Source organism: Mustela lutreola, chromosome 5 (genome assembly GCF_030435805.1).
Source record: "Mustela lutreola isolate mMusLut2 chromosome 5, mMusLut2.pri, whole genome shotgun sequence".
In the NCBI taxonomy this organism is placed as follows: Eukaryota; Metazoa; Chordata; class Mammalia; order Carnivora; family Mustelidae; genus Mustela; species Mustela lutreola.
In genome coordinates, this window is record NC_081294.1 from 62,321,935 (window position 1) to 62,336,991 (window position 15,057).

General features: G+C 41.3%; 1 protein-coding gene across 1 annotated transcript in view; it reads left to right on the forward strand.

Annotated features, from left to right (window-relative positions):
- The window catches only part of ATP6V0E1 (ATPase H+ transporting V0 subunit e1), a 30,689-nt gene extending 16,885 nt beyond the window's left edge, over positions 1-13,804 (forward strand). The window contains exons 3-4 of the mRNA XM_059174320.1: positions 5,790-5,919; positions 13,311-13,804. Of these exons, the coding sequence (XP_059030303.1) occupies positions 5,790-5,883 (94 nt within the window). The 3' untranslated portion in view covers positions 5,884-5,919; positions 13,311-13,804. The remainder of the gene's footprint in view (positions 1-5,789; positions 5,920-13,310) is intronic.
- Positions 13,805-15,057: the final 1,253 nt, after the last annotated feature.

Sequence of the window (15,057 nt, forward strand, 5' to 3'; positions counted from 1 at the left end):
TCCCGTAGTAATCTGGGTCCAATTACAAGACAGAAACCACACAGTATGTTAAACAGGAGAGGTTTAACATGATTCCTGTTCACTACAAAGAAAGATAGGAGATACTGTAAGATAGGAAATTCTGTGTGGTTATCTAGGGCTGAGGGAGAGTATCCAAGGAAAGACAAACTTGGAAGGGAATCAGGCCTTGTTGGAGAAACTGTGGTTCCGCCCACTAGATAGCAGAGAATTTCATTGGTTCGGCCAGGCTGGAGTGGGTCTGGAGTTGGTGGGCAAACAGTAGGCCACCCTCGGAAGTACGGGCAAGAGAGCGGGCAGGCTGTGGCATGGGTGCGATTCCCTGTGTCAGTGCGAGTGGGAGGCCTGCAGAGCATCCAGGCCATACAAGGGCTCTGGTTTCCCTGTCAGGAGGACTGCAGAAAGGTTCTTTCCAGACTGAGACTGCCAGCTCAAAGCATGACTGTATTCCAGCCCCGAGTCTCTGCAGGCTCCACGGAATAGGCACACACCAATTCCATCGTCTTCCAGCCCACGCCCGCCGTGTCCCTCCAGCTCCCTCTACTGAGAAAGTTGAATGTTGTGTTCACTGTAAAGGAGAAAAAGGAATTCAGTTGCTTATTCCAGAACATATATTAAAGGCTGTGTTCAGAGCTGATTGGCGTTAAATGCTTAAGTGATACACACACTCCTAAGGTCTTTCATTAGGGAGAGCCCCCCATCTCTTTTAAGAGTTCACCCGATTAGGTCAGGTCCACTCAGGGTAATTTTCCTTAAAGCCAGCAGTACAGTCTAACACAGTCTAATCTTGGGAGATTGTCCCATCATACTCACTGTCCTGGGGTTAGACAGGGTTTGTATACGAGGGGATGGGAATCTTGGGGGAATATCTTAGAATTCTGCCAATCACAGAGGGCTGGGGGTGGAGAGGGGGTGGAGATGAGATGACTCATTGTTACATGAGAAACTCCTTTGTAAAGTAAATAGGTTGTATTTCAGTCTCTGGGTGCGTCAGAGAAGAAGGAATAACTAGTATTTATTGAACATCAGTTGTCAGCTAGTTTCATGTATTACCTGTTTAATTCTTAACATCTTGAAACAGAGGTTATTGTCTTCCTTTTACAAGAGGGAAAGCTGAGGCTCAGTTTATAAGGTCACTTGCCTGGAGTCACTCCACTAATATTCGGGTAGCTGGAATTAAAATGCATTCTTGTCTAATATTGCATCTCATATTTTTTTTCCTGCCTCTCTTACAATAATAACAAAAGCTTTCATTTTTAAAATTTAATTCATTTAAACTAAAACAAAAATACACAATTTATTCATCTCACCCATCCATTACATCCCACCTCTGGCAACCACCAATCTGTTTTCTGTTACCTATGAGCTTGTTTTTTTAGATAAAAAAACATATAAGAGAGATCATACAGTATTTATCTTTCTCTGACTTACTTCACTTAGCATAATGCCCATTCATGTCCTAACTAGCAAGATCCACATTCTTTTTTATAGCTGAATAATATTCCATTGTATATATTTACTATAATCTCTTTATTAATCCATCCATTCATCCATTGATAAAGCCTGTATTTTTTAATCATATCTAGTAACATTGCTGCCCTTGAAAGAATTGGTGTTGTTTGATTAGGGTGAAGGGATATGACTGAGGTCATCTCAGTGGAGATAAGGCAAGTTGCTCTCCTACATCTCTCTCTTTCTTCAGGAGCCCACTGATAGAGGTTATTCCTATCCTGGTCCTCGCTGCAGGGGCAGTGGATCAGAAGAGAAGTCCTAGCTGGACTTAACCCATTCCAACAGGGAAGCCTAGCAGTTACGCACTTGATCTGTGCATCAGGAAGAAGTAACCATTCCTTTGTTCCCTGCTCTCATATCCAAGTGTGGAACCAAAAAAAAGAAAAAGAAAAAAAAAGTCAAGATTTGAGAGGTCTGGATATAGCCTTTTCAATGGGGAGGGCATATTTTGTGTTTGGAGAATTCTAATAAGAGCTGAGCTCATGGTAAGTGAGCAGGGAGTATTTGTAGCATGAATGCTCCCGTGCATATGGTATTTAAAGCACAATCTGCTGCTAACCTTGCCTTGTCTCTCACAAGCTCATGAGCCCCTCGAGAGTTGGCCCCTTAACCAGTTAATCTTTGCACTGGTAAGTGGTTGTGGAATTAATTAGGAGCTCCGGGGCTGCTGGATTTGTTTTGCCCTTTATATGCTGTGGGAGCAGCCTGATGTAGTGGGACTTAGGAGTTCTGGGTTCCTCTTCCAGCTTTAAATCTGATTCACTGTGAGGTATTAAGCTCCCTAGCACTTAGTTTCTTCCTCATTAAAATGAGGAACATGGACTTGACCTCTGGGCCCTTCTAGTCCTGCAGTTCTTTGAAATATGTTACCACACCATAGCTGCCTCAATAGTTTGAATAACTTCAGATGGTTGGTTATTCGGCTGGCCTTCAGGTTATGGAGACATGTGGAACAGTTTGGGCAAGTGTGAAGGGTACACTTAGTTCTCTTTCCTTGGACACATGAAGTAATAGATTCACTGGAATAGGATCGCTTCCTCCACCCACTTCCATCAATTCAGAGTGGATTTTTTTTCTCCTTCCAGTTTTCCACCGTGTTTATCAGCTTTAAAGGGAAATTTTAAGTCAGGCGGTAGTCAGAAGGGCAGGCAGAGAGTTCAGCTGGTGAGAGGGGGAAAATTCCTCCATGAAATTACAAGTGAACTGACCTGGGCTTTTTCCCAAGGAATTTTCGTGAACTGTCGTCTGTTGGTTTGGTTTGGTTTTGAAGTGAGATGTTTTGCTTGATTTGAAACATTAAAGAGTAGTATGTAAAATTCAATTTTAGAAAGTTTCTGAATCCTGATCGGAACAAGCAAAGTGGTCTTTGTTCTTGATTTAGGATATTTTTTTTATTTACCTCAGGTAACAGAGGTTTATGATGGACTTCATCAACAATCAGCAGATGTATTCTTTGTTTTCTTTACTCCCGACAGATTAGGTTTAGCTAAATGGATGCCTTCTGAACTGTTGTCCGTGAAAAAATATTTCAGAAGATAACTTTTGTAGGGGGAATGTTAGTCTCAACTGATTGCTGGTTCAGGAGCTCCTACCTCTTACTTAGTATTATGACCACAGGCCAGCCATTCAACCTGTCCCTGCCTCGGTTTCCTTAATTGTATTGTGGGAGAATTAAAAGAAGGATTATTATTTTTTTTTTTTTTTTTTTTTTTTTTTTTTTTTAAAGATTTTATTTATTTATTTGTCAGAGAGAGAGTGAGTGAGAGCGAGCACAGGTAGACAGAGTGGAAGGAAGAGTCAGAGGGAGAAGCAGGCTCCCTGTGGAGCAAGGAGCCCAATGTGGGACTCGATCCCAGGACGCTGGGATCATGACCTGAGCCGAAGGCAGCTGCTTAACCAACTGAGCCACCCAGGCGTCCCAAAAGAAGGATTATATGTGAAGGATAGCATCTGTATTTTTTAAAGCTCCCTGGGTGTTTATAATGAACAACCAGGATTGAGAAGCCCTGCTATACAACATGATACAAAGTGCTGGAGATGGTGCTTTTATCCCGTTCTGTACATTTTTCAATGAAAAAAAAAAAAGATCAGTTTAGGTTCTAGCATAATTTTTATCTAGTACTTGTAAGCGTTGGCCAGTTATTTCAGTCTCTTACGAAAGGATGAACGACTGTTTTTACAGTCAGCCTCTATTGCCTGCTGGGATTGGGGAAGTCCTGGGTCTGTGTGGAATTTTCCATGACTCTTAGCTCCACACCATTAGTGTTCACTGCAGTCACAGAGCTTTTCGGTGTGTCTGCCTGTGCTATCCTCTTTCTTTGTTTCACAGTGTCAGATAGATGTGACCTCAACTACAAGTCTCGGTATTCTGTTTGTGTTTAATATTCTCGTTCTGAGGTCAGATCAGAGCATCTCATCTGAATTAGCTTTTGGTTTATAAAGTGAATCAGCCCAGGGTATCTGTTTTGGCCTGATTTCCTCAGGTGTCATGTTTCCTGTCACAAAACCACCTTCTCTGGGGTGGGGCGGATAGGTTTGTTTCTGTAAGTGCAAGCCTCGGGCAGGGTACTGGCAGGTTCTCCAGCAGTCTGGTCATTGGTGATCAGAATCGGCTTTTGATCCTTTGACTGGAAGAGTTCTAAAGATGACAGCAACTGGAAGAAAAGAGATGTAACCGGGCAACAGCCTGGCTAGGTTTGGCTGGTTCCCCTCATATAAGGGAATTTAAAGTGCTAAAATTTCAGGAGACTCCTGTAGCAATTCTCTCTCCCTTTTCCTTGGAAAGCAGTGGTGCAGAGAGGATAGCTGCATCAGATTATATTACTAAAGTCTCCTCTCCCTGATCAGTCGATGGAGGCTGGGCTTGTTTACCATACCCTCCCCCTGCAAAATGAGATACGTTCTCCAATCACTTCATATATATTACAGAGGAATGAAAGTCAGCGTGTATTCTGCTTTATTCTGGTCTCTGCTCAAATGTTACCTCCTTGGAGAGGCCTTCCCTGACTACCGTCATCACTCTCTAGTCCTTCATCCTACTTCATTTCCTTCCTGACATTACGTTATGTTAGCTTTGTGAAGGTAGTGACACTTCATTTTCTCCTCTGTATCACTGGGGCCTGGAACCTAGTAGGTGTTCATTAAATATTTGTTTAATAAGTAAGACATGGGGTGGTTTGAATAGTGAGATATTTTTGTATTATCCTCCTTTTGTCTTAGCTCAGTGATTCTCAAGTTTCACTGGATATAAGTATCCCTGGATCAGACATAAAACCATTTATTGAGGGGACGCCTGGGTGGCTCAGTTGGTTGAGCAGCTGCCTTCGGCTCAGGTCATGATCCCAGCATCCTGGGATCCAGTCCCACATCGGGTTCCTTGCTCGGTGGGGAGCCTGCTTCTCCCTCTGCCTCTGCCTGCCATTCTGTCTGCCTGTGCTCGCTCTCTCTCCCTCTCTCTAAGCAATAAATAAAATCGTTTAAAAAATTTAAAAAAAACATTTATTCAGAACTTTGCAAGTTGTAGAAGAAAATTTTAAAGGCAATTTGTGTACCTTCTTCACTTTTAACCTTGAGGTAGTATGTAACACCACTGTACTTCCTCCATAATGAATCTGTATAGTACAGAGGAATGCGTTGTTGCTTGGATTCTCAAGTAAGCTGGGGGAATTAAATACCCATTTGGTTCAGCTCCACTGGGGCCAAAAGATGTGTTACATATTTTAGTGGTGATGGTGATTAGAGAAGGGAAGCTCAAGTGTTATAGCCTCATTGAAAGATGGTGGGCTGAAATTTAACCTTGGCTCTCTCAGTAAAAATGGGTGTGTCCTATCGATTGTGGGTCTTAGCATTTGGAGAATGGATAAAGTAACACCCATTCTTCCTAAGCTTGGAAGTTGTGATGATGCTAAATTGAAATTAGGTAAAGATATTCTGAGGTAGAGATGTTAGTGGAATGCGGGAAACCTTGGCTACGTGGAATTAAGATAATGAGAGAAAAGACAACTATGGTGAAGTCTCGCTGCTTTGTCACTGTGTCTTGAAATGAAGACAGGGTGTGCTCTTTGAGACATGGGGTGTAAGATGTGCTCCCACTAGTACCACATGTTTTATGAACTTAGTGTTTGGAAGGTTTGGTCTGAGCAGAAGAGATTTAAATTTTACTAAAGCATTCATTTTTATTCTAATTGAAAATGGCCCTGTTCCGACATGAGTTCACCACTTTCTGTTGTTGCTTTTCCTCCCCCCCATCGTTCTTTTAGTTGGCTGATTGCAATTCTGGCCCAACTCAACCCTCTCTTTGGACCACAGTTGAAAAATGAAACCATCTGGTACCTCAAGTATCATTGGCCTTAAGGAGGAAGACCTGCTCGCCAGTGCTCCATCATTGAGGTGACTAATACCCTTGACCTTTCACATCAGTGTTGTCTGTCACTCTGGCAGCTAGAGGTTGCCTTGACTTTTCCTCAGAAAACTACAGCCATTGGGCACCTGGGTGGCTCAGTGGGTTAAGCCGCTGCCTTCGGCTCAGGTCATGATCTCAGGGTCCTGGGATCGAGTCCCGCGTCGGGCACTCTGCTCAGCGGGGAGCCTGCTTCCTCCTCTCTCTCTCTCTCTCTCTGCCTGCCTCTATGCCTACTTGTGATCTCTGTCAAATAAATAAATAAAATCTTAAAAAAAAAAAAAAAACAGAAAAAGAAAAGAAAACTACAGCCATTTTAACACTTGGCAAGGGCAGCCGGTGAGAGTAAACATCTGAAGAACAGAAATAAATTTGGGACTTAGGCCATTCCCCTTACCAAAAGACTTATTCATAAGAGTCTTTCCAATTCTGCTGTTACCCAGCCATTTAAGTAAAGTTTGCGTGTAATCTTTAAGATGCAGGAGCATCTTACTTATATGTTATATTGTAGGATTCTTAAAGTTGCTGACAGTTTTAAATTAAGGGCATTTCTGAATGCTTTGAATAGAGTGACGGGTGCTCTTTGAAAGCTGGAGTTTAAATTGTAAGTTTTATTTGGTTCAGATCAGAGAAGTGAGGAGTGGTATAGTAATAAGATTTATTCACTGGCCAAGAGTCAGAAAACCTGCCGTTTAGTTTGTTCCTCTTCATTATTTTGATAAATGGAAGTCAGCCCTCACTGCTTGCCTAGATCCTGGTTCCGCTTTTTTGGCAGAAGTGTTTCTTAGGTGGTACCATGAACTCGTATCAAGAGACACATGGTGTCTGACTCTCCTGTCTTCCATGATGCTACGATGATCAGTGGCTTCAGATAACAACAGCCTCGTCCCTCTGATGGCAAAGTACTCTGCCAACCTTTTATCTGGGGATTTTATCCATTGATGATCTTAGCCTGAAGTAAACATTTCTGTAGAAAGTACTAAATGGTGATTTTGTAGTTCCACTGTTACATCTACATTTGATTGGATGGGATGTTTCTATAAAGATGAATTTACCCTCATTCTAGGGCTATTCAGTAACCTTGAAATATAGATCATACATGAAAAGTAATAAACATATGTAGTTCTTTTCAGAAATTTCAGGGTAAGATGTTAGTGCCCAAGTTACTTCCAGGGTATCCAGAGAGGTTTTCTTTTCTTCCCTTTTGAATTTTAATCAGTTACATTTATTACCCTTTTAATATAGGTTATTCTTTCTTTGGCCTGTGGAAGCCTGTCTAGACTGGCTTCTGTGTCCTTTGGTGTTAGTTTTTGGTAGTTTCCTTACTCACTGGCAACGTAAAGATGTCCCAGATGCATGTTTCCTGTCCTGAATTTGGAGTCAGCTGTTCCTCAGATTGCTTTCTAAATTTCCCACTGAAAAGATCCCTGGTTTACTAATCGGCCCTCAAGCCCAGTTGGTTCCTTTCAGTGGGAAATGGATTTAAAAACCAAGATCTGATTGATTGTCAGGTGCATCCATTTCTGCTGGGGTGTTGTTGCTTAAGCCTTTACAGTGGACAGAGCCAGGAAGTATGTTCGTCTAAGAAGAAAAAAATCATGAGTTCATGTTAGTACCTTTTTTTTTTTAAGGTTTTATGTATTTATTTGACAGGGCAAGAGCACAAGCAGGGGGAGTGGCAGGCAGAGGGAGAGGGAAAAGCAGGCTCCCAGCTGAGCAGAGAGCCTCATGAGGGAGCTGAAGGCAGATGCTTAACTGACTGAGCCACCCAGGTGCCCCTCATGTTAGTACTTCCAATTCCAATTTAACATTTCATGGTTTTTACTTCTTTGGTTTTATACTTGAATATCATTCACATATGCTGAAAATCTTGGCTTATAAGTAATTTACTTATTTTCATTATCCTGCAATACATACAGTTTCAAAATAACACCAGAATAGCTACTAACTCTAAGTTTATCGAGTGCAGTTTAGGATTTCTTTGTTGCTTTGTCCTTAAAACAAATAAAGAAAAAGATGTTGTTTTCGGAGGGCACTTGAAATAATTATTTCCTCTCATCATTATCAATTTGATATATAATCAAATTGTTTTATTTTGTGTTCAATTCATAGTAATTTTTTTATTTGCTACTGCTTTTGAATATGTAAAACCTATTCTAAAGTCAAAATTTTAAACAAGATACATTCAGAGAGGTCTGCCCTTCCTGTGTTTCATTTTGCCAAGATAAGCAAATATATACATACATACATAAAAATCTATATGTGTGTATATATATAGACATGAATATTTATATCTCCTACACACAGCTATTACAGAAGAGATATCATATTATATATGCTATTCTGTACCTTGGGTTTTTTTCACTGAGAAATACATCTTAGAGATTGCTTTTATCAGTGTATAGAGATATTCCTCAATTCTTTTTTTATAGCCATTGATGTACTTTGGGATTGTTTCTAGTCTTTTATTGTTATTGATAAAGGTACAGTATCATCCGAAATGTATGACATTTGGATTAGATTCCGTGAAAATTGAATCAGGTTTAAAGGTATAAATGCTTTTTCTAGCTATTACCACATCCCTTCTATAGAGATTATACCATTTTTACATTTCTACCAACAATATATGAGAGTGCCTGTTTCCTCACAGCCTGGATTTTTGCCAGTCTGATAGGTAAGTAATCAAGTTTGTTTTTGGTTTTGTTTTTTCCTCTTTGAGTTCTGTCTTTGCCCATAGGGTAATATATATATATATATATACATATATATATATATATTTATAGTATTTTCTGATTTATAAGATTTTTTTTTTAACCTGTCTTTTTTTCATCAAGTTCTCCTGTTTGTTATTCTTCCTTTTAATTACAGTGGATATTAGGTCAGGATGTTGATTGGGGTTTCAGGCAGAGAACTTCAGGCCTCAGTTGGATCTGCTTTCAGCATTGCCTTTCACTTAATTTCTCTGAGCCTCATTTCCTTCCCTTGTAATAAAAGAGAATTGGGCCCTTTGGGTCCGAGGAACAGTGCGTGTGTGGATCTGAAGGTTCCATTTGTCCATATTCAATCTCAAGTTAACGTGATTGACAAATTCCTTGTTTGCATTCTGGTTCCCAGTACAAACCAGGGCTGCTCGAAACCCTTGTATTAAATGGTTCCTTTACAAGCAGATGCCAGGAGGCAGAAGAGCATAACCAGGAGGACCCTGACTAGGAACGTCCTGTCACATTTATTCTGCATTTGAGGTCGTGATTATGGTAGTACCATAACTGTAGGCCTTGGAGTTATCGAATGAAGAGATCTAATCTCTGCCTAACATAGAGGCAGACAACTCCTGTGACAAGACTTTACTTTTCTTTGTGGTAAATCAAAAGGCTGAGCTCAATTCCCTTTTGAACTTTGTGCTTTGATACAACAGTGGGATGATAAAGGAGTCCAGAAACCAGATCTAGGCCTGTCTTCCCTTGGTAAGGAAAAGCTCTTGATTTTGTGCATAATAGAGGCCAGATATTGGAAAGGAGGCGTCATAGGCCAGACGTGTTATTCAGCAGCGGAAAATGAGGAACAGTCATGAAAGCTTTAGAATAATTTTGTATGGATGGAATTGAATTGATGTCAATAGCCCAGGTAAGCACCTAGCTCATCTTTTGCTACTTTAATCACTTTAATTGCCACAATTTTCTTTCATGTGTTGGTGATGATAGGCAGAGTTATAGCACATTAAGTTTATTGGCTGGAAATCTTGCAGGTACTTCTAAGAACAGCGCTCATTCCCTCTCTGCCCCTGCTAGCCTTGTCTGCCTCTCCTAGATTCCTAAGATGCTTCCAGAACCGTCACATTAAGATTGCTGTTTTTGTCACGGCCCATTTTCCTGCAGCCTTGGGGATGTGCGTTGCTAGTGTAAAACCTCCTTGGAGTGGATTTGGCTTCTGCCCCAGCAGCCTTTAAGTTAGGTGGTTTACCACATCATTGTAATACATGATGTATTGTAGATGAGTTTATATGGCTTACTCTTGTCCGAAAGGGCAGACATTCTATTTTATTACAGAGTCTCAACAGGAGAGGATAAAGTGTATTGGTAATTAGGCCTCTGGCCAGAGGGAGCTGTTTTTCTATGCATTCCAAAAATAGTTGAGTGTTCATGAGGTCCATGGTACCGAGTGGAGATTTTGGGGAAGGCATGGGCTCTGAAGAGGTTTGGGATCTGTTGAGAGGCTGAAATGAAACCGTATTTGTGAAAAGTAAACGGTGTAAGGTGTTTTGTGGTTAAAAAGTGTATCTTTTACTCTGCTCTCTCTGACCGGATATGCTGCTGCCACTTCAAACTGTCATATCTGTTTCAATTCCTGAGGTTACAGATTTTGCTGTCACTTAGAGTCAGAACCTGTTCAATCACCTCTTTCTCCTCTTCCTTGAATCCAGTGGATCCTCTTAATGGCTGTTACGTCTGCTCCTCCTCCCTGTTCCTCCTTTGGGCACCCAAAGTTCTAAGCCAGATCATTGTGGCTCCGGGTTATGACAGTGGCTCTTCATCAGGCCCCCCTTTCTGCAGTCACCATGTCTACAAAACACCACCTTATTTGTCTTCTTGATGCAGCACTTCCTGAAAGAGACCATTGCTTGCCCCAGAAGCTTTCGGTAGTTCTCTATAGGCTGCTATGGGGTTGTTATTTTTGTTTTCAAACTTGAAGTCCCTGAGTTTGTGGGTCCTGACCCTTGGGATGTTCTGTAACATGTAGGAAGCACAGCTTTTGTTGGGTTCGCCAAAGTCCCCGTGAGCCACAGAAGGTAAGAACTACTAACCTGCAGGTTATGTCCAGCTTCCTAAGTTGGCGGTCAAGTCCTTCCTAGTTGTCTTCAAACCACTTTTGCAGCCTTTCTTTGACTACTTTGCTCAGAGACCTATTAGTTCCAGCCCTGCCATTTCCATGTTCTTGACCTAATGAATTTTGCTTAGCCTTTCCTGTCTCTCGCTGCCCTATTAATTTAGAAGGCAGATAAGTAAACACACTCTTCTGCAAACATTCTCTTTGCTCTGCAGACCTTCTCTTTGCTCTCTCGCCTTCATTCACCCATTCTGTCAATTCTTTCTGACGTTTTTTCTGAGTGTGCAGCTTGCAAATTCTTGTACTTTCTTTACTGGCCTCTTGTTTCAAAGTGATTTCCTTTCTTCGTAGATGTATTTAGCTCTCCAGTTTTGGCTTTCATTTTGTGCATTGCCTTGACTTGTTAAATACACAGACCTTTCATTTGCTTAAATGTTTCTTGTAGTTAATCTATAATAAACATGTATCTTACACAGAATTATAAAGAAGGAATTGTTTTGTGAATTTATCTAAAATGTAAAAATACAGATAAAAATGAAACCTTTTTTTTGATTAAAAAAATATATTCACTCATCCTCCCCTGAACAGATTTGCCCGTTCTGCCCTTAATATTTTTATGTTGTCTTCATTCTCCCATTGTATCCGAAAGTAGCCTTAACGATTTCCTTATTTTATAAAATGAGAACATGGACCCTTTGGTTGAGTTCCTCTTCACCCACCCCCAAACGGCTATTTCATGTCGAGAGAGACAATTAGAATATGAGCTTCTTTAATTCACTCCCACATCAAACTACAGGTCCATGCCATTTAACATAACACTGACTCACATTTATCTCAAACTGGTATCACTGAGCTTAAGTGAAAATTTTTCTGATTCTTTGTGGTTTTCCAAAGGTGAAGACTTAGTTTTCCTTTCTGTGTCCAAAGAGGTCTAAACTATGAGGAGGTCTGATCTGTGTGTATCATAAAAAAATTAACACAAAAAACATCTGTATTCACAGCTTCAGTATTCTCAAGTTAGATTTATCATCTGCCTGGAACTCAGGTCTGTGCAGATGGATGGTTCTGCTGGCCTGAGGAGGAGAAAAGGAAATGATCATTAGATTAAAGGTTTTATGAGCCCATGAGGCCACAAGAAACCAGTAGCTCTGGTAATTGCCCCTCCCTGGCCCAGTGTAGTTATTTTCTTAGTACATTGTAAAAACAGTTTTCTGATTGTATCTCGAATCGAATGTATTTTAGTGGGTCCAGTAGTCTGGTGCTTTCCATATTGAGGGTGATTGGACTGCCCGAGCTGGTTCCAGTAAGACTTACCACCCGTCTTGTGTTTGTTTTGGGGCATTATGGACCCCAGGCCTTGGCAAACCCACCATTTTACGACACTGCCCTGTGGATTTCCCGGTTGTGCTGATTGGGAAAAACTCAAAGGCCCATCGGATCTCCTGCGTACTATTTGACCTTCAGTCTTGTCAGACATGCCTGCCTATAAACCATATCTCTTCCCAGTTTAAGTAGCTCCTTGCCCACCTGCACCTAACCCTCAACATTCTGGCAAATTGTGTGTCATAAACACCTTGTCATTGTTGTCTTTTTTGTTTGTTTGTTTTAGATTTTATTTATTTGAGAGAGAGAGCATGAGCAATAGGGAAGGGGCAGAGGGAGAAGCAGACTCCCCGCTGAGCAGGGAACCTGATGCAGGGCTCCATCTGAGTGCCCCAGGATCATGACCCAAGCTAAAGGCAGACACTTAACCTACTGAGCCACCCAGGAGCTGTGTAACCGGCTTGTTTTCTTTTCTGCCAACTCAGGTTTTGTGTAGAAATTTTTTTGAAAGCCACTGTTTACTGGATTTTTATATTCTCTTTATTGGCTTTTAATTTTGAAAGTAGCATATGTGGCTTTGTTTATAGTCCTTTATTTTTTCTTTTTAAAAGATTTATTTATTTATTTATTTATTATTTGACAGCTAGAGAGAGCACAAGCGGGGGGTGTGGCAGGAAAAGCGAGAAGGAGAAGCAAACTCCCTGCTGAGCTTGGAGCCTGATGTAGGGCTGGATCCCAGGACCCTGGGATTATGGCCTGAGCCAAAGGCTGACGCTTAACTGACTGTGAACCACCCAGGCACCCCATCCAGTTCTTTAAAATGAGTTTTATATAAAGAAGTCTATGCGACCAGTGCTGTCAGTTTGATGTGTGAAGATTCCTATTTTCAATGTTTCCTAGCTGTAAGAGGATAGGGGCAAATACAGATTCTTGAAGTGAACTCAGTAGGTTCCAGTAGGATCAGTCTGAGTCCACTCCCTCCTTTCCATAACACAAACTGTGACTCACGATTCTCCGTTCAGTAATGTCTTTGGTAATCAGACCTGTTGTCACAGCCCTGCAACACCTGCCCAAACTGAGACATACTTGAGCTCACTTTTCAGTCAAGTATTTATTGACCACCTATATATATATTTAAATTATTGGCCTGATTGACTTTCCTTGATGTTACTAACCTTTTGCCCTCTTAAAGGATGGCATCAGGATCAGTTACTAGAACGGCTTTGTTTTGCAGGTCACGAAGAGAATTCCTCTAGATGCAAAGTCAACTCCAAACCCAGACCACCTTTGACTCGCCTCTTTCGGCCATCAGCTGCCTTAAATACTCACACCACATTTGAATATCTTACTCTACAATGCAGTATTTTTTCCTGTTACCTTTTTTACATTTCGACAAATTATGTGCCTACTTAAACCTAAACTGTGCTGACTCTCTACAGCGTTCATGCACTCTTCTGAGCTAGAAGGTGCTGTTCTTCTGGGAAATACATTGCTTTCTCCTGGGAACCTGTGAATTTGAAGATGACTCCTGCATGGTCACAGCAAGGGACTCAGCGAAGTGTTTAACTGTCACAAGATAGGATCCAGTGGGGCAGTCAGTAGGAAAGCAGAGAGCATGTTCAGAGGCAATATTTGTTCTAACAGAAGTATACCAAAGTATATTTTCAGGATGACTTTCTTATTTCTGCCATCTACTGGAATAAATTATTTTTCTGCCTTCTGTGGAAATCTGGTTTCGGTGTTTATTAAGTTCATTTTTGTAAGCTTTTATCTCTTGATGCCTTTTTTTAAAAAATGATTTTGTTGTTCAAACTGAGGTTGGAAATATAAACCTGGTCATGTAGTCTGATATACCTGAAGAGACTGGTGAGTGCTTTTCTTAGTCATTAGTAATCATTTGAGTGCTTGCTGTAGCCAAGGCACTGGAGGAATCAAAGGTGTGGGAGTTGTGGTCCCTGCAAGTTCAAAAGCTGATACACAATCTGGAGAGGTAAGGTTGGTCTACATTGACCTGTAATCTGAGGCCGTGCTAGCCTGTTGTCCATAAAACAGTGGTTATGATGGTGAACAGTGAAAGGGTCCGTATCCAGCAGAGGCACAGGTGGAAGTGGCCTTCCAGGTACCATCACACCCTCACAGATAGGACTGGAGAAATCAGGATGGATTAAAAAGCCTGGGATGGGGCAGTAATTCTGTGTTTTTGTAGCAGCCATCTGAATAATTCACTAATTTGGGGACTTTATTAGCTTTAAGAAATTAAAAATTTAAATGGGTCTAAATTTTCACCAGCCCATGGCTTTTTGACTGCCGGCCAAGCCAAGAATGGATTTCCTGTTTTGCAGTTCGTGCTTTTCTATTCCTCCCAAACGGTCTGAACGCGTTGCTTTGCTGTTCTTGTAACAGAAGAGTTTCAAGTTGAGATGGCTGTCCTGCTTTCATTTCTTTCTTTTCATTCTTTACTTTGATTTTGAACTTCAAATTTTGAGAGGCAACTCTATACTTTACATTTCCAGCAAAAGGGTTTCTTTAGCTAATTTCATGGAATCCATCAAACACTGAAGATCTGGCACTGGAGGGACATTAGTGGCAAACACGAGCTAACCCCGTAGTTTCTAGATAAGGAATCTGAGCCCAGAGAGAGAGATTGCGTTCCTAGTTCAGTGCAGCTGGTCAGATGCAGACCAGGGAGTGGGATCCATGTTTCTTAATTTCCCCGCTAGAGCCCTTCTTACTTGCTACCCTGCCTTTCCCAAACTTGCAGCCAACTTTGGCTTTCAGGTTTTAGGGAAGACTTCTGCCAGGCTGTCGCCCTTCAAAGCAGTTCACTTGACATTATTATTTGTCATTGAAGAAAGCAATGCTGGTGGTTACTATGGGTACAAAAAAGGATGCTGCAGTTTCTGAACCCTCACCATGGGGGAAGTGTGACTCCATTGCAACTATCTACTCAGATTCTTCAAGTCTGGTCCTGCCTTCCATTA